General features: G+C 37.9%; 1 protein-coding gene across 4 annotated transcripts in view; it reads left to right on the plus strand.

The window, feature by feature from the left end:
• The window catches only part of CDH20 (cadherin 20), a 202,917-nt gene that overhangs the window by 164,484 nt on the left and 17,740 nt on the right, over positions 1 to 20,693 (plus strand). For all 4 annotated transcript variants that reach the window (XM_041739941.1, XM_041739944.1, XM_041739942.1 and 1 more), the window contains 3 exons: positions 3,692 to 3,879; positions 13,375 to 13,628; positions 19,932 to 20,068. In XM_041739941.1, coding sequence (XP_041595875.1) covers positions 3,692 to 3,879; positions 13,375 to 13,628; positions 19,932 to 20,068 — 579 coding nt within the window. The remainder of the gene's footprint in view (positions 1 to 3,691; positions 3,880 to 13,374; positions 13,629 to 19,931; positions 20,069 to 20,693) is intronic.

The following is a 20,693-nucleotide window of genomic DNA, read 5'->3' on the forward strand; positions in this document are numbered from 1 at the left end:
TCCAGTGAATTCACAAGAGTACCAACCATCTGCTTTCTAATGGCCCTGGGCATGAGGGATACAAAATGCTTGAAACCTAGTCCCTGTGCAGCTTAAAATCCAGCTGGGGAGTACATTTCTAACTCCTCAAAAGTTAGCCAAGAAGTAGCATTTGCTGTACCACTTTAGTAGTGCAGACCACTTTAGTAGTGCAGAATGAAATATCCACCATAAGCTATGATGAATGAAGACGGTGTCAAAGGAGGACACTAACTAATGGGGACTAAAGAATATAAAAGATTTAAATAGGAAAAAAGGAAAACATTCCAGAAGGGGGAAGGCATTTATTAATTAAAAAAATGTTTGCTAAAAAAAAAAAAAGAAAGAAAAGAAAAAAAAAATGTTTGCTTCAGGCACCATCTTGGTATGGCATAGAGAGCAGTTGGTATGGCATAGAGAGCAGTTGTTTGTTGTGTAAAGGTTTTATTTATTTATTCCTGAAAGACACAGAGAGAGAGGCAGAGACACAGGCAGAGGGAGAAGCAGGCTCCTTGCAGGGAGCCCGATGTAGGACTTGATCCCAGGACCCCAGGACCCCAGGATCATGCCCTGAGTTGGCAGCCGCTCAACCACTGAGCCACTCAGGTGTCCCAAATGTGTTTTATTTCTAAAGGAAGTCCCTGAAAAGTTTTTGAGCAAGACAGAAACATAAAGGAAGGCTAACCTGATAGCCATGTACAAGATGGGTTGGCAGGAGTGGAAACTAGATGCTGGGGAATCCATCAGGGAGGCTTTCAGAATGGTCAAGATTTGAACTGATAAGGACTTAAGTAGCAGCAGAAGGAGTGCAGTGGGACAAATCAGAAAACATGGATTTCTGCCTCCTGATTTCTTGGCTGAAGAAACCAAAGCAGAGGGTGGAGTCAAAGATGACTATGATGTTTTAAGTCTGGGTGACAGGGAGAAGAATTGTAGTACTGATAGAAATAGAGGATACATAATGGAACTCGTGGCAGGGAAGGAGAAAGACAAATTCAGATTTGAAGACAAAGTGACAGCAGAACAATGATTGAATATCCTTAAGGAAGGTGGAGATATATAGCTATACTGTGGAATGGAGCCCAGGAATGGAGATGTGAGTTTGAGAATCAGATGTCTCAAGGGAGCAGTTGGGAGAAATGAAAATAGCAAACACAATTCCAGGTGAAAGACTTGACCAGGAATATCAGGTCAAAAAAAAAAAGAAGAAGAAAAGAAAAGAAACTAAAAACAGAGTCAAGCCAGACCATCAGGTTAACAGCTATATTTTGAGTATACCTGACCAAGTGAGTCATCTCTTTTATCTATGTAAAGACAGGAAGGAAGTTCAAATATTCCCTTACAACTGGTATAAACAAAGACCCCATGATATTTCATGAAACAAAAAGGCAGATACTAGATAAGTATTTCACAAGTGGTGCAACCAAGTACACTACTAAGTTAATAGGTTCTACGGTACAGAATGGCAATGTTTCATGGCACAGTTTGTGAAATGCCATGTGGACTGGTTTCTTACTTTCTGTGGGTTCTTTATCTTTATTACTTCATGAATGGCTCACATTGCACACATTGTAGACTATAGATTCTTGAAGATCCTTGAACTACCTTATTTGGCTTTTTAAATTTGACACTGACAATATCTTTGATGAAGACAGAAAGGGCAAAAGAAGCAAGTTATTATATAGCTCATAAGTATATGGATTTAGACAAACTGCCTTAAAGTCCTATCACTCCCAACATGACAACTTTACAACAGCATAACACAACACAATGATAACCAGGGTTTTCGTCTTGCCCCCACAAACCAACATGTTAACATTCAATCCAAAACAAACATTTTGAGTTGCCACTTTTTCAAAATAATGGACAATCTGGCATAGCACAAAAGCATGGACTATGCTGCACAGAAGACAAAATCTAAATGATAAAAATAATCTGCCTGAAAGCATTCTTTGCATATTATCTCTGTTCCCTCTAAAGTTGTTAAACTATTTTGGACTTTTAAAAAATCGTCTTTAGGGATGCCTGAGTGGCTCAGCAGTTGAGAGTCCGCCTTTGGCTCAGGGCGTGATCCTGGAGTCCCGGATCGGGCTTCCTGCAGGGAGCCTGCTTCCCCCTCTGCCTGTGTCTCTGACTCTCTCTGTGTCTCTCATGAATAAATAGATAAAATCTTTAAAAATAAAAATAAAAAATTGTCTTCACCTCACCATTAAATGTTTTCCCATCTGTTTGCTAAAACAAAGTTTCAATGACCTATTTCATAAACTTATCTTGGATAAACTCTCTGCCTTATTATCTTCTGACTGCTCATTTTAAAAATTCAATTTTCCTTCCTTTCTATAAATATTACCATAACTGATTATGGGATGTTGGCAAAATGACACTCCTATTATTTTTTTATTGAACAAGTTCAGTTACCTTTAACTAAACCAAATATAATGGAATATCAAGATCTCAGGCTATTTCTTTCTAGTATAATGCATCATGTGTAGAAATTTTATGTAAATGCTTATTTAAACACAGAACAAATAGCTTTCCTGGTTTTTCCCAAAAGTTCTGCAATAGCAAAGTCTAATCCATTAACTTTGGTAGAGAATGGAAGGAGATCATGAAATCCAAGTACCTGCCAGCTTTAATACAGACATTAGCAATTTCCTGACTCATACTGGCAAAGAACAGGCATTATTTCTTCTCCTGTGCAAGGGAGGGTGCTGTGAGCTGGTTGGGTGCTGTCAACCTCCCCAAATCTTTGTGAAACTCAAGCCCTCACATCCCAGGCTCCCCTATAGCTTGAAATACGTATTAGAATAAAAGAGACCATGAACATATTGAAAATGTGATTGTGTGATTTTCTTCATTAGTCAGTCACATTTTGATTGACAAAATGAAGAAGAATGTCAAAAAGCTGAGCCCCAGAGAAGGTAAGTTAGCAAAGACATAACTCGGTGGAGACAAAAGGAACTAAATTTAATTGTGAATCTGAAAAGGAGAACATTACCAACTCTGAGATTCTTACATTTGTGAGAACTTTTGGGTATTCTGTTCTGAAAAAAGATAACAAGAAACAACAGAGGTTTCCAGTAGGCAGAGCCAAGGGTAAGGACACACCACTGATGGACAACACATGGAGCTGGTGGGAGCTTGCTCTCTGCAGCTGTCCCTCCTTCATAGATCACTGATCACTGTTAAATTTGGGCAGGTGGCCACTGGGGCAGAAACTCCAAACACTGGCCTGGCCACGAAGGAAAATGTCGGTATCTCAAGTTTGAACAGAATAAATGTGTATTTTGCAATCACAATGCTTTTTTCTTCCTCAGAAAGAATTAACATTTGAGGCAACAGTCCATTAGGAGGGACTGAAAGATTGGAAAGCGAGGTAACTCCTTCCACACTGAGGGTAGATTCATGGAAATAAGAAATATTTTTGTTTTTATCTTGTTCTAGTCTTAGGATTAGGTCAAACTATCTTGGCCCATCCTTATCAAATAACCATATAGGATAAGACTTCATACTGTTTGCTCAGCCTTTTGGGGTCTCAGTTTCTCTGTAAAACTCAAGTTTTAATTCTTGAACGAGAAAGATGTCTTGACCGGCATGCCTGATATGATTTGATATTGTGGTATTTTTTATAGTAACAGATTACAAAAATGCCTGTTCTGACCTTTCTTCACAGAACATTATCAGATGAGTGTGCTGGAATCAGCGCCAGTTAGCTCCACCGTGGGTAGAGTGTTTGCCAAGGACTTGGATGAAGGAATCAATGCAGAGATGAAATATACCATTGTGGATGGAGATGGTGCAGATGCCTTTGACATTAACACAGATCCCAATTTCCAAGTTGGCATCATAACTGTGAAGAAGGTAATCCAACTCCTCTTTCCAAATCATGTTAATGGAGGCTCTGAATATATATGAGATGTTAGGAAGGGCTGTTGTGCTATTAATACATACAGCTTCAAATCCTCTGATAAACATTCTTTCCACTTCTTAAAAGAAAAAAACAACTCTTTTTCCTTTTGCTTACATGTAACATTGGCTGTGCCATCATTTTACAGAGAGGGTACCAGATCACGATAAAAATGTTTATATGTCCTTTCTCCTAGCTCACTACTTAACCACTTAAAAAACTATAGTAGCTTAATTCACTAATGATGTTAATGACTTGATCAATATTTGCAGTTGAATAACTCATTTTTACCATAATATTCCATAAATAACAATAAAACAATCTATAATATTATTTATGAATCAATAAATAACATGCAGAGATTTTTTTAATTGCCACTGGAAGATCCATAGATGCTAATTAGACTTGGAAAAGCTTTATCAAACATAACTGCTGAGTGGTAGTATCACTTGAAACTCCTTTGCTTCATAAATCACCAAGTTTTCTGAATATAAGGTAACAATATTTTCTGTGGCACAAAGCACATATGGATATATTAGGGTGGAAGATAAAACCTTGAAACACTGAAGTTTTAACATCCTAGTAAATATATGTGAAGAAATTTAAAAATTCCTTGATTTAATCTTCTTTCTCCTCTATTTTAAATACATCTAAAAACCCAAGACATTTTAAATTATTCATTCAACAAATATTTGTTGAGCATCTACCTATGTGCCAGGTATTATATTCTAGGCATTTAATGTTAAAGAGTAAATAAAATAACCAAAAACATCTACTTTCATGGAGCTTACATTCTAGTAAGGGGAGGAAGACAATCAAAATAGCAAGTAAATTGGAAGCCTGGGTGGCTCAGTGGTTGAGTGTCTGCCTTCGCCTCAGGGCATGATCCCAGAGTCCCAGGATCAAGTCCCACATTGGGCTCCTTGCATGCAGCCTGCTTCTCCTGTCTCTGCCTCTTTCTGTATCTCTCATAAGTAAATAAAATCTTTAAAAAAAAAAAAAACAGCAAGTAAATCAACAAAGTAATATACTAGAAAGCATTACATGCTAGGATGGGGAGGAGTAAAACAGAACAAAAGTGGTATTAGAAAAGTCAACATGACTTTGAATTTAAACTGGGTGCTTGGGGTTGGCTTTACAGAGAAGTGACATTCATACAAAAATGTAAAGTGGATAGAGTCACAGCACAGAGCTGGGCAGGCTGACAATGCACAACCCTGGGAGGTACCCTACAAGTGACTTTCAGGGAGAACTGTACATGCAGCCCAGAAGATAGGGGAATGTGCATGAAGATATTGAGGGAAAGTGTTCCAGGCAAAGGGACAACCAGTGCCAAGGCCCAAAGACAGGGCTCTGCCAAGTTTGTTTCAAAAGCAACATGGGGGCTGAGAAGGTTGAGCGGAGGGGAAGACCAGCAGGAGATGAAAGAAGAAAAGTAACAAGGAAGTCAAAGGCATAGGATCTTATAGGCTGCTGTAAGTACTTCTTCCTCTGAGTGAAGTGGAGAACTGGAAGGCTTTAAAACATAAATAATAGGGAGCACATGGGTGGTTCCATCTGTTAAGCGTCCAACTTTGATTTTGGCTCAGGGTCATGATCTGAGGGTCAGATCTCAGGGTCATGAGATGGAGCCCACATTGGGCTCCATGGTCAGCAGGGAGTCTGCTTCCCTACCTTTCCCTATACCCCTCCCACTCCCTGCTCATGCTCTCACTCTCTCTCTCCATAAAATAAATAAATGCTTTTTAAAAAATTAAAAAAATAAAACATACATGACAGAACTGGACTTTCATTATAAAATAATTACTGTGTCGGCTGTGTTGAGAAAGGAATTCCCATAAGAGGGGAGCAAGGATGGGAACATGCAGACCTGCCGGGAGACTACTGCAATAATCTAGGTAGATGATGGAGGCTTGGTCTAGGGTAGTAGGAATGGAGATAGTGAGAAGTGATCAGAATCTAGATACATTTTGAAAGTAGAATCAAGAGGATTTCCTAACAGATTGGATGAGGATGTGAAAGAAAGAGAGAAGTCAACTGAGCAACAAGGACAAAGCTGCCTGTACTTGAGATGGGAGAGTCTGCAGGTAGAGAAGGTGGCAGGTGGTGGCAAATCCTGGATTAAGTTCTGGACATGTTACCCAAGTGGAGATGTGTCACGCTGCTGGCTATAGGAGTACGGAGTTTGGAGAAGAGTTCTGGAAGAAAGCTGGAAATATAAAATTTGGGAGTCGCAAGCATATAAATGATATGCAGCCTTTAAGATGCAGTTGTATCTTATTTTTTTAAAAGATTTATTTATTTATTTATTTATTTATTTATTTATGCAGAGAGAGAGAGAGAGAGAGAGGGGCAGAGAGAGAAGCAGGCTCCATGCAGGAAGCCCGACGTGGGACTCAATCCCAGGTCTCCAGGATCACACCCCGGGCTGCAGGCAGTGCTAAACCACTGCACCACCAGGGCTGCCCTGCAGTTGTATCTTAAAACAAACACAAGAAAATACAAGAAAATTCCAAGGGCCTGGGCATAGATAGAGAAGATAGTGAAATAAGCCCCGCAGCACCCCAACATGAAGAGGTCAGAGAGAAGAGCAAGGATAAAAAAGGGAGACTAAGAAGGGGAGAGCAGGGAAACAGGAAGAAAATCCAGGGAGTATGGTGTCCTGGAAGGCATGAAAAACCATCTCCAGGAGAAGGGAAGACAAATGCTACTGAAGCTCATGTAAGAACCCTGAAAACTGACCACAGACTTTAGGAACATGAAGATCACCAATGATCTTGACGAAAGCAACGGTCATAACTTAGAATGGGGCACAAGTTAATGTGCTTAATAACTACTATATGCTGTTCCACAGAGCTTAATTAACACTGCTTTTGAAGGGAAGAGTTCACATACATTTGTCCTATATTCACTTAAGCAATATACAAATGCAGCAAAAGAACAGATATATTCAGCATTTCACCGAGAAATCTTCATAACCAGCACACAATGACCTCAAAGCAGTGTAAAATGCTGATATTAACTTCATAATCATCAAATACATCTGAATATAATTTAAATATTACAGTTTCTTATTTTATTTTCATTCCTTGAGAGTTAATAACATGTTAGAAATATAAAAGATAAAAAAAAGAAATATAAAAGATGATTAGAAATAATAATACCAATTTGATATATAGGATTGAGAACATTCCCCTATGCATGATATGCCCCAAGTAAGCAGTTAATAATACACTGCCTATCATGACTAATAACTGTGAACAAGGTAAATATTTGCTCAAAGCTTAGGATAATTATTGTTTAACATAAAAATTTTCTTTTAAAAAAAAAACTTTCTTGAAAACAATTAAGCAATCAGAAAAAGAGCTTTTGGGATTCTCAATATATTTTCAATTTTATCTTGTATCTTAAAATAACATAATTCTAAATAATACTAATTTATGTCAAATTATTAGAATATAGCTTAGACCTTATTACAAGCCATTTATTTTTAAAAACATTAACTATTACAATTTTGTATTTGAAAGGAACCTCAAAGTGTTGTTTCTCCAGCTCCCTTATGTGAAGAAAAGATTAAGCTCCTAGGATACACTGCTGTCTTTCATTGTTATTACTAAAACTATATCCATGTTTAATCAAAACAGACATCAGTTTTGCCAAGGTCATTTGGATTTCTCTTCTGAATTTAGGAAGTGACAGAAAATGGAATTAAAAAAGAGGTCAATACGTTGGGAGATGGACAAGTCAAATATAATAAATACTTTAGAGGCTATTGACTGCTCAGTCTATACTTTTGGAACAACATTCACTCAGATGCCTGATCCACACCCATCTTCTACTTTGTCATTAATAATGTCATATAAAATTGAAACAGAAGTTCGGCTTTTGATTTATTTCCCTAAGCCCTATTATTCATCTAAAAAGCACATACTTTTTCAAAAAGAAAAATTAAGTTGAATTGATAGAATTGGGTCTTCATAAACCACACTGATTACTACCCAGTACCTTGGGTCTTTTTGGCTTTTAAGTAATCAATCAATTGATTTTCAGTCTCTTAACTTAAATGCTTGAAAGATAACTTGAAACACATATTTTTCAAATTGCTCTTTATTCTAGATGAGCATGCTGTTACACCATACTCCAATCTTCAGCATGTCTTCCATCTCCCAGGATACAACAAGCAATTGTTTTGAGTCCATTTCCTTCATAGGTAGTCCACAAAGAGCAAATCTAAGATGCCTGTGAAATGTAAATCACATCACTATTTTATATACTGCTTTTAAAAAGAAGAAAAAAAAATCTTGCAATTTAAATGATACAATGCCTTCTTCTTCCTTAGTTTATAGTTTTTGAAAAAGCTCTTGACACAGACATATGTGCTTCACTAATACCAAATTTACTTCCTGCTGGTGTTTCCATGCCATTCTGCCCACACAACAATTTTTGTTTCAATGTCAAATCATAGTACAATCTTTCTGAAGACATTTTAAAAGGCAATGAAGTTCAACACATGTAGTATCCACAATGTGGAGAACTCAACTGAAATGCATGCATCCTATTTCCTGGTGGGCCTAAAGCAATTTTAAGATGCCATCAATTAATTGGAGAAGCAACGGATTTCCAAAATGCCAAAATATGAAAAGATGCACACCTTAAAATCACTGAAATATTGTAACATAAAATCTGTATATATTATCACCCAACAAGTACTATTAATACCTGTACTGAAAAACTTTTTTACACTACTCAATAGAACATTTTTTTTGCTGCCTTTTGGGTTTTAGATCCTTGGTAGGCACTGGGGAATAAAAATCTAATTCATAGCCTTTACCCTTGAGTCTGGTGAAAGGGACCAACAATGAAACATCTGTAAAATGGAATAAAAAGAACCATAATGTAAGTATGACAAAGTGCTATGGGAACAGAGGAAGGAATAATTAATTCTGCTTAAAGAAGCTGTGTTACTATTTTGTGCCACAGTTTTTTGTGACTCAATTTTCAAGAATATATTCGTTATATGTTATTATGTGCTCTAACTTTGGGAAATTTCTTGAATTTGGAACTTAGGTTTTGAGATTACCATTCTTGGCTTTACTATTATGACTATGGAAACAATTTCTTGATGTTAAAAAGTAAGTACAAAAAAACATTTCACGAGAAAAAAGTTAAACTCGAATTTCAATTGTGAGCAACTTAACACTTAGAGTATTTAGGACAATGTATTCTAAAAAAAAAAAAAAAAAAAGGACAATGTATTCTTTCAATTATAAATAATAAAATTAGGGGATCCCTGGGTGGCGCAGCGGTTTGGTGCCTGCCTTTGGCCCAGGGCGCGATCCTGGAGACCCGGGATCGAATCCCACGTCAGGCTCCCTGCATGGAGCCTGCTTCTCCCTCTGCCTGTGACTATCATAAATAAATTTAAAAAAAAAATTAAAAATAAATAAATAAATAAATAAATAAATAATAAAATTATTTAAGTGAGAGAGACAATAATCTTAAGTAATCATCACTAGGTAACTTATTTTTAAAAAATGTTTAATAATTAAAAACTCACTTTATCTCTTCAACAAATAGTGTTGAAAAACTGGATATCCATATGCAAAAAAACCCACTTCACACCTCACAAAAACACATTCAAAATGGATTACATACTTACCTAAATGTAATAAACTAAAACTATACAATTCCTAGAAGGAAACATGGAAGAAAATCTTTGTGATCCTTATAAAGCAAAGATTTCTTAGATACAACACCAAAATCCCAGTAAGAAAGTGATAAATAATGCACATGGGTGACCCAGTCGGTTGGGCATCTGCCTTTGGCTCAGGTCATGATCCTAGTGTCCTGGGACTGAGCCCTGCATTGGGCTTCCTGCTCAGCAGGAAGTCTGCTTCTCCCTCTGCCCTTCCCTCCCTGCTCATGAACTCTCACTCTCTCTCCCTCAAATGAATAAATCTTTTTTTAAAAAATGATAAATAAGGGCAGCCCTGGTGGCTTAGCAGTTTAGCGCCGCCTTCAGCCCAGAGCGTGATCCTGGAGTCCCGGGATCAAGTCCCATGTCAGGCTCCCTACATGGAGCCTGCTTCTCCCTCTGCCTCTCTCTCTCTCTTTCTCTCTCTGTCTCTAATAAATAAATTAAATCTTAAAAAAAAAAAAAAAAAAAAGAAGAAGGAATGTTCTTTCCTTCCAAAAAAAAAAAAAAAGTGATAAGATTTCATCAAAATTAAGAGTTTCTCTTCAAAAGCACTACTAAGTAACAGATTGGTTAAAAAATATTTGTAAACATATGTCTGATAAAGGATTTGAATACAGAATACATGAACTCTTAAAGAAGATACATAAATGCAAATCAAACTCCAATGAGATACCACTTCATACCCACGAGGATGGCTAAAATCAGAAAAACTGATGAAATCAAATAATGACAAGGATATTGAGCAACTAGAACTTTCATACATTGCTGGTGGGAATGCAACATGGTAGAGCCACTTTAAAAATTGGTTTGGAAATTTCTTATAAAGTTAAAAATATACTTAATCATACAATCCTGCAATCCCATTCCTAGATTTTTCCCAAATTAAATAAAAACCTACGTTCACACAAAAATCTGTATACAGATGTTCATGGCAGCTTTATTCATAACCATCAGAAACTGGAAACAACTCAAATGTACCTCTAGTAGAGAACAGATAAATAAATTGTGGTACACCCATAAAATAAACAGAACTTGGCAATAAAAAGGAATGAACTATTCATTCACAAAACAACATGGATGAATTTCAAATGCATCATGCCAGGTGAAAGAAACCAGATTCGAAAAAGTATATACTGAATGGTTCCATTTACATGACTTTTTTTTTTTAAGATTTTATTTATTTATTCATGACGACACAGAAAGAGAGAGAGGCAGAGACACAGGCAGAGGGAGAAGTAGGCTCCATGCAGGGAGCCCAACGTGGGACTCAATCCGGGGTCTCCAGGATCACATCTCAGGCCTAAGGCAGTACTAAACCGCTGGGCCACTGGGGCTGCCCCCTAATGACATTCTTTTTTTTAATGTTTTTGTTTTGTTTTGTTTTTTATGACAGTCGCACAGAGAGAGAGAGAGAGAGAGAGAGAGAGAAGCAGAGACACAGGCAGAGGGAGAAGCAGGCTCCATGCACCGGGAGCCTGACGTGGGACTGGATTCGGGTCTCCAGGACCGCGCCCTGGGCCAAAGGCAGGTGCTAAACCGCTGTGCCACCCAGGGATCCCCCTAATGACATTCTTATACTAGGGACAGAGCATAGGTCAGTGATTGTCAGTAGGGAGGACCTTACCACAAAGGGGCACAAGACAAAGGGTAATGGCAGTGATAGAAATGTTCTACATCTCATCATGATGGAAACATGACTATGTAATCTGTCAAAACCTATAAAATATATACTAAAAAAGATGAATTTTAATGTATGTAAATTATACCTTAATTTTAAAAAGAAAACAAATACAAAATTACACCAAATTAGAAAAATGACTTAAAATTAAGGGGAAACCAAACTTTACCTAGCTCAAGCCTAACATAAACAACAGTGCCCACTTTGAATTACCCATATTTAAGAAAGAATTTAAAGAGAACATAATATAATTTACCAGGAAACAATGAATGTCTAGATGTAGAGAGTAAGTATAAATCAGTGAAACTATTACTTCGAGCATATCATAATCTGGGTGGCAGATTTCCCTATTAATAAGATCTTGCTTTTTTTCTTCAATTAATTTTTAATTTATTTTTTGTAAGTAATCTCTACACCCTATGTGGGGCTCAAACTCACAATCCTGAGATTAAGAGTCACATGCTCTACAGACTAAACCAGCTAGGCGCCCCTAAAACCTTGCCTTTTGACTAAAAACTAGGGAGACAAGGAAGTTGGTAAAATGGCTGCTTAGTTCCAATGGGAATGGCTGACTCCACGAAACAAGGAATATAATGCAGGGTGTACCAATGCAAACAAATAATAACCAAACAGCAACAGCACAAAAAACTGTGTTAGAATTTGAAAATGAAGTAAAAGCAAGCAACCTCTACTTGTTTCTCAAAAGCAAAGCGGTTAATTAAATGGACACATGCCTCTAACATAAAATTTGCTGACATTCAGCTTATTTTATGAAAAAAATCGCCAGTGAATATTTAGTTAGAAAACTTTAAGTTGCTGCCAAGTGGACGTGTGACTTTTAAGCTTTAATAACTGCTTCACTAACCACTGTAATTATCTTAAAGAACTAACTTTCTATGATCCTTCTTTACTGTTGATGCTTTGAGGTAATTATTGCTCAAAACACTTAGAAATTTAAAAAAAAATAATAGTTTAAAAAAATAATAAATGGATTGTCTTAAGAGATACCACTGAAGTTCACTTTCTACCCTAAAATGTATTTACTTTGACATAAAACACTCTTAAGGTAGGAATAGAATTTTTAAAAAGGGGGGCGGGGACAACCAAAAAAATTGTATGTATAACATCGAATTTTATAGACAAAGTTAAAGGTTTGTGGATGACCTCTGAGTGAGGAATTAAAAATCTAGAGCATTTCTACTCTGACACTATGTAGCCACGTCTGCTTAACCCAACATTCTCAGCCTTCTGTCTCAATCTCTTCACTGAAAATGAGGCACTGGATTAGGTCTTTAAGAGGTTTTTAAAGGAGAGTGTCTATGGTAAACTTAATACACAAACACTAATCTAGCACATTATTCTGAGAACCCTTCTAAGGTGCTTGTGGTAGTTTCTTGAAAAAAATCACTATTGCCTTTGTACCGAAGAATTATTTTTAAAGAAGAAGATGGAAAAGACTAGGCCTCAGTTGTATAGATATTCTGAAACTGAACTCAAGCTCTTAGTACTCATGACATCTTTTCAGGTAAACAAGCAGTTTAATGATACGGGGATTAAGCTGACTAAAGAACAGGTAGGTAAAGCAGAGCTTGCCCAAAGTAATGGGATTTCCTGACCAGTACACTGGCTGCCTTCATCCTCTCTCAAGTATCCAGCCACATTCCTTACCTTCTTTACTCCATTTGTTGAAAATGACCTTAAGACCAAGAACTATTGGGGCACCTGGGTGCCTCAGTGGTTGAGCATCTGCCTTTGGTCCTCAGGTCATGATCCCGTGGTCCTGGGATTGAGCCCCGATTCGGGCTACCCACGGGGAGCCTGCTTTTCCTTCTGCCTATGACTCTGCCTCTCTCTGTGTGTGTCTCTCTCATGAATAAATACATAAAATCTTAAAAAAAAAAAAAAAAAGACCAACTATGGAACAAAGGAAAAGTTCCTTGTCTTTCCCTTTGCCTCTTTCCCACCATTTTAGTGAAGTTGGGAGTCTACCTTCTAGCCATCAATATTGGTGACCCTTTAGAACCTTGATATATATGCTCATGGCTAATCAATTTTTCTGTCCTTAATTTTCAGCCCCTGAGCTTTGAAAGCAAGAAAAGTTACACCTTAAAAGTGGAAGGAGCCAATCCTCACCTAGAGATGCGTTTCCTGAACCTAGGGCCATTTCAGGACACAACAACAGTGCACATCAGCGTGGAAGATGTGGATGAGCCCCCCATCTTTGAACCAGGCTTTTATTTTGTGGAGGTTCCGGAGGATGTAGTGATTGGAACAACCATACAGATCATTTCTGCCAAGGACCCAGATGTGACCAACAACTCAATCAGGTTTTTCCATAGATTTCACCTTTCTTATGCCTCAGAATCTTCCCTCCCCTGGTATCTAATTTTCTAGCACTTTTTCCCTTTGCTTCTTCCATCTCTGAAGACTCTCCTTTTTAGTTCTTCTTGTTTAAATATTATGGCTTTTTCATGTTATTTAGAAGCAATGTATCATGTCTGCAACTTACTGCCAATTGGTTCAGCAAAAAACACATGCATACTTCACATACACACACACCACACACACACACACACACACACACACACATGCACGCGCACACGCACACCCCTACCTTACTTTTAATCATAGCCCTATTGACATTCTGGGATGGATTCTTTGTTGTGACAGGCTGCCCTGTGCATCGTACAATGTTTAACAGCATCTCTGGCCTCAACCCACTAAATGCCAGTAGCACTCCCTGAGTTGTAACAACTTAAAATGTCCCCACATATTGCCAAATATCCCAGGAGGGGGAAGGGATGGGAGGATCAAAACATCCCCAATTCGATAAAGCACATACAGACACACAGCACAAAAAAAGTTAAAAACTGTCAAATCCTGGGGCGCCTGGGTGGCTCAGTCAGTTAAGCGTCCAACAACTCTTGGTCTCAGCTCAGGACTGTGAGTTCAAGCCCCACACTGGGCTCCACACTTGGGGGGGGCATGAAGTCTACTTAAAACAAAACAGAATAACCTTCAAATCTTATTAATGAATACAAAAGTGATCACTGCACATTTTTTCAATTCTTATGAACCTCTGATTTTTCTACTACATATATATATATATATATTTCCATATACTACAAAAGAACATAGAAACTATTCCTGCTGTCAATGGCTTCAGTGCCTTGCAGAATGGCTAGATAGAGCTTTATATTTCAAGCCTACATAATAATCTCTCCAAACAGGGTTTTGTAGTTAAAGATTCCAATCAAGATGCTTCCCCAACAAGGCAGGGAGGAGAGCTGCTCTTACAGCCATGGCTATTTCCTTCTATCAACTCTGGAGCCAAAGTGCAAACCGCTGATAGGTTGACACCTCAACCTTCCAGAGCAACTGCCAAACCTCTGAAGCTTGACACAAAAGATCAGGATTCCAAGGCTGTTTGGGGGCCATCTGTCACATTAATTGTTGAAAGCCAAATGGCAAAAATGGATCTGGGGCTTTAGTACAGATAACACATTTTAAATGCACCCCAATTTATCAAATGCCTTTTCTATTGGATACTTCCCTTACCTAGTGCTACTTTCTATTTAATGAATACATGCTTTTTCAGTTTAACAAGGATGCTTCTCTCCTGAGAATAACTTTACTGGGGGAAAATCTGCTTCATCTAACCAACTAGTAAACATTTTACATTTGCAGGCATTAAAATGGCTAAAATGATTTTGTTTGAATTCTGATATTTGATTTTTAGAAGTCAACTAATCTTTCTAGTATGAATTATATCAACTTTATAGAAATGATATTTCAACCTTAAGCTTTTAAAATGTATAATAGGAGGGAAGAAGTTAGTAAAACCATATTATTCCCAAAACAACCGTAACATAAATGAAACAGATTCTATAAATTCATATTTTCAGAAGCCAAGAAAAATATATTTATATCTTCTGATCAATTAGTTCATCTGTTCATGTTGGAAAAGATACTGTGGGGAAAATTTTATGGAGGGAGAGAAACAAAAGAGGCATAAGCTTGAAAAACTTAGAGTCCATTTCTAAAACAGTCAATCAAATATCCAGTAGATACTTCTACATCTTCTTTCCCGATTCTGAATCTGGATTTCCACATGGTAAGCACTGGGAATACAGTTGTTGGGAGTTACATTGCTAAGTGACAAGCAAAAGAGACTGAATGCAGTCAGAAAACACATACACACACACACACCCCTAGTGTGTATGTGCAGTATACAAGACTGAAGTCATCAACTCATGACAGACATACAAATAAAAGCAAGACACCAACAAGCCTACATCCACTCCTGCCATAAAGCAAAATGAGGCACACAAAATTAAGGAATCCTGTCTGACTAACAGAAAATATTGCTTCAGATGACTGGCCTTTGAAAATCATCAGTTGGTCTGCATCAGGGAGGCACACAATCGAGAAGTTTTCTATTCCAATATATCCCAGTCAGGAGGAATCCACAAGTGAATAGGCCAGAGGTAGAGAGCAGTGTCTCCTGGGCTTACTCTGGGGCAGAACTCTAGGGCCTGAGAGAGAAACTGGCCAGAACAGGGTGACAGTCACAGGCCTGGAGAGAACAAGATAATCATTCAGACAGAGGGGGAAAGAATCCCTCCTATCAGAACTGGGGATAATTCTCCTTCTGCCTTTTGGTTGCAAAGGAGAATTCATATTGCCAAGATAGAGGGGTCCTGACTCTGTATTGTCTGACAGGAATAAAGAATGGTCCCTAGACTCAGATATATATTAGGAGTCCTGGATTCTCAGAGGGAAAAGCACATAAAAGGCAAATCTCTGGCTATCATTTAATAAATCCATTTGGAAATTACTGTCCTGTTATCTTTCCCCAAATTGCTCATTTTATCCTCATTTTTCCTATAAAAGTTATTTTCTTTTAAAATAATTTGCAAGTTACATGCTGCTTGGCTATCTAATTCATCTTCTGCATTTTTATTAGAAATAAATGAGATTTATATTCCTAAAAAGAAAACACATATTAAACTGCCCTAAAATCAATATATCACCATAGGTTAAAATGTTATGGATAGGCCATTTAACTTTTTAAAAAAATTATTAGGACCTTCATAATCTCCTTTGTAGAAACTTTATGGCATGCTCAGGCATATAAACTGGTCATGATTCACTAGTAAATCCCAAAACCAAATCTCCAGATTTAGTTACATATACATGAAAAATACCATGTTCAGTATCTCCTAAACAATTTAGGATCTCCTAACTTTTTAATAAATGCCCAAGGCACTTCTGGAAAGCAGGAAATGGAATCATTTAGCACCTGAAATAGGCTTCTGCTGGTAGGGAAACAGCCTGCCCTCCCAGAGTACGTGTGTGTGGATTTAGCAAGCCTGCCGATGACACCCCATCTTCAAATTGCTCACAAATTCAGAGTATGTCCTCAGCCAAGCAAGTAAGCAGGGAGCCCAACAAACACTAGCTATTGTTCACTGAAGGCAGTTCTGTATGTGAATATTATACCTATTCTGCCCATAATTGGTGGGAGTATTATGGTTAGAGAAAGGAAAACCACCTACGTAATTCACTAGTATGTCCCAATTTCCTCATTTTCCATCTGTATCTACACCTTTAATTTGTTCTCCTGCCTCCTGAAAATTGGCCCAGCGTCCCACTCAGAGTAGCGAATGCTTCTACTGCCTCAGTTCAGTAACTTCTGATTTGGGAAATCGGAAGGGGGTTCCACTAGATCAGGAAGGCTTCTCTAAGGCAAGCTTGCAGTGTTTCCTCTCAGTGTGTCACCAGGCAGTACTGTCATGGGTTCTGTTGGTTAGTCCCACCTCCCATACCACCTCCCATACCATCTGCGACACTTGCTATGGCACTGTACGTCTGAGTGTAGAAAGCTGGTTCATCATAGAGGCTAGGGGCTGCCTCTCCCCTCCACACCATGCCTACAGCTTGGAGAGCTGCCATCAGGATTATAGCTCCATGGGCTGAATGGCTGGCTGAAAGAAAAGACCGTATTTTTTTCCAAAGATAAATTCAACTCTTAAAATAGCCAGTGAACTTTAAAACTAAATCACTAATTATGCCTAGGAAAAAAATGCTCCAATTAATTTTAAATTAATTTTGTTCTTTACTAAGAAGCCAATGGTTTGTCATCATGGCTTAGTCTATTTCAAGAAGAGATAAGGCTTTGTTTCCTTCAACAATTGCATTAGTTCCATGTGCAATAAAGCAGCATGGAGCAGCAGTTAGGAGTAGGAACTTGAAACCAACCTGCCTAGACTTGATTCCAATCTTGGGAAATGACATAACCAATCCAGGACTCCGTCTCTTTACCTATAAAACCAAGATAACGGAACCTACCCTGTTACATGAGCCAATATAATGTAAAATATACAGAGCAATGTGTGGCTACAGTAAGTGTTTATTAAAATGGGTCACAAGCAGAGAATGGCACTACTGTTCTTCCTTAAATTTCCCAACTCGTGGAGAATTATAACTGAGATGATTCCACTTCTCCAGGCCTTAGTGGTCACCTTTTCCCTTAACGCCTCTGTGAAAGGCCAACCTGAATCCCTACAGAAAAAATATATATATTTGGAACAAAACATTTTACCAAATTATACACACACAAGAATATACTACATATGTGTCTGTGTTTATATATATGTATATATATACCTACACACTTGTTCATATTTGGGGATTTTTTTAAGATTTTATTTATTTATTCATGAGAGACACAGAAAGAGAGAGGCAGAGACACAGGCCAAGGGAGAGGAAGGCTCCCTGCAAGGAGCCCGATATGGGACTCGATACTGGTTCCTGGGATTACTCCCTGGGCCAAAGGCAGATGCTCAACCGCTGAGCCACCCAGGCGTCCCACTTGTTCATATTTGAAACAAAAGCTGTACCATCAATATTTACCCTTACTGCAATGTGACAGTCTGGCATGCATATGTGCCATTTCATTTTCTTTCAACACTAGTCATAACCTACCATATTGATTTCATAACCTGCAATTTAAAAAATAATGCACTAAAGAAACTTCTTACTCCCATCAAAATGGCAGTTTCCTAGTTTGAACAACTTTAACATATAGGCTGCAATCCCTGACAACTTTAAATAGAATTTTGAACCCAATATGTTATAGTAGTTTTATATGCACGTATATAAATATATATGTTACCCCTGCAAATTATTAGCTGTTTAACTGTACAAAAGTGACTTCTCTTAGTTTTCTTTTCTGCTCACTGAGATAATATCTACCTCTTAGAGATTTTATAACAATTTTAAAAAGAAGCTATAAAACATCTGGTATTCCACAAATGGCAACTATTATAATTACTGGATGTTACCAAGGACTCACACAGATTCTCAAGAATGGTTCTCAATCATGGCTACATACCATGGAGGATTTTAAACATACAGATGCCTGAATCTCCCTCCACACTTACTGAATCTCCCAAAATGGGGACCAGGTGAGAGAACACAGAGAGTTAGACTGCCAAATTAGATTCAACAGGAACTGTGGCTCTTACCCAGTGCCCAAAATAAATAATGACTCAAAGGATAGAGACAACAGCAAAGTATGAGGCAAGCATTCTGTCCCTGGAGAGATCTAAAACCATCAGGTAAACATCCTTCTTTTCCTGTGTAAGGATGCATGTTGGACCATATTGAACATGAAAGATACAGGCAGTGAAGGACACCGCCTGAACAAAAAAGGAGCCATTTTGGTTATGGAACATCTGCTTTTTATACCCCATTAATTACATGGCTCACATGATATTTTCCAGCAAGCTGTACCCCATAAATTCATAAATTCCAAGTTTATTTACATTAAGCAACCTAGTCAAACCTGGTTCATCCTGCTAAAAATATTCCATGGATAAAAGGACTCTTTAGCTAATAAATACCATTACTGTTTGCCAGCAGGTCAGTCATTAGCACATTTACAAAGAACCCGATGGAAATCTTTCCTTCTCAATAGGTGATATGAATTACAGGGTTCGGAACCACTGAACTATACCTTTTCCATTTCCAATCTAATATTTCAAAACTTAAAGGAATACGTTTGTTTTTTTTTTTTTTTAAGATTTTATTTATTTATTCATGAGAGAAACAGAGAGAGAGGCAGAGACACAAGCAGAGGGAGAAGCAGGCTCCATGCAGGGAGCCTGATGTGGGACTCCATCCCGGGTCTCCAGGATCACACCCTGGGCTGAAGGCGGCGCTAAACCGCTGAGCCACCGGGGCTGCCCTACAATTTGTTTTGAACTAAGACATGTAGGGGTTGATATTCAGAATATCCCAAAAGCCTCAGGGCAGTATTAAGCTGTAAACAGCTGGAATTCATCTTTAATTGGTTTAAAACTTCCCCAAGGATTTGGCACCCTGTTTTATTTCATTTTATGAATGAGGAAATTCAAGCAGTAATAGTTTGTGTTCGTGTTTTTTAGAGGGTTTTTATTGGGGGACTGTTTCTGGACATGATAAAACAGCAAATGTGGTCTTCCAAGTGTCCTTAACTCAGAACTAGCTGAGCCATGTTTCACGTAGTATGCACTCAGTTCTCTCATGTAATATGCCATGGTACAGTTATTCAAATAAAACAGTGTACTTAATCTGTGTTTCTGCAGATATTCCATAGACAGAAGCAGTGACCCTGGAAGATTCTTCTATGTTGACATTACAACAGGTGCCCTGATGACTGCAAGACCCCTTGATCGGGAGGAGTTTTCTTGGCATAATATCACTGTCCTTGCTATGGAAATGAGTGAGTAACACAATAAATTGGTCTCTGTCATGTGACAAAATATAAGCATTGTAGACTGTGGAAGTTTCTAGAGCTATTATATTCTTTATGGGAAGAAACATAAATTATGGTTTATGCAAGTGAGTGAATGCATTTAGTTCAGATACTTACCAACTCCTATATACCTAGTTCTGTGCTAGAGATTAAAAAAAAAAAAAAAAAAAAAACACTGCAAAAACAGCACCAAAAAATAGCACCTTTAAATCAAGGTGCTAGACTTCTATATGAAGAAAGGGACAATTCCTGAGAAATCTAAGAGGTTTTCAATCTTTAATAAGATTGGGAATGCACAAATAATATTCTCAAGGAGCAAGAACTCCTGTCCCCTCCAAGGGTCCTTCTAGCTGAACTAAGAATCAAATTGACATGAGACAGATTAACAAAAGAAAAGCAAATCTAACATGCATACATATGGGGAATCCACACGGACATAAAAATTCCAAAGATAGGCAAAATGAGGTATACATGTCAGGCTGAACTATGAAGGAGGGGGTAGGAGTTTGGGAGTTTCCAAGGGCAGAAATGCATTTCACAGGACGGTAAGAGCAGATGTTTGATAATTGGAGGTTTGGGGCAGCCCAGTTGG

Source organism: Vulpes lagopus, chromosome 24, assembly GCF_018345385.1.
Source record: "Vulpes lagopus strain Blue_001 chromosome 24, ASM1834538v1, whole genome shotgun sequence".
In the NCBI taxonomy this organism is placed as follows: Eukaryota; Metazoa; Chordata; class Mammalia; order Carnivora; family Canidae; genus Vulpes; species Vulpes lagopus.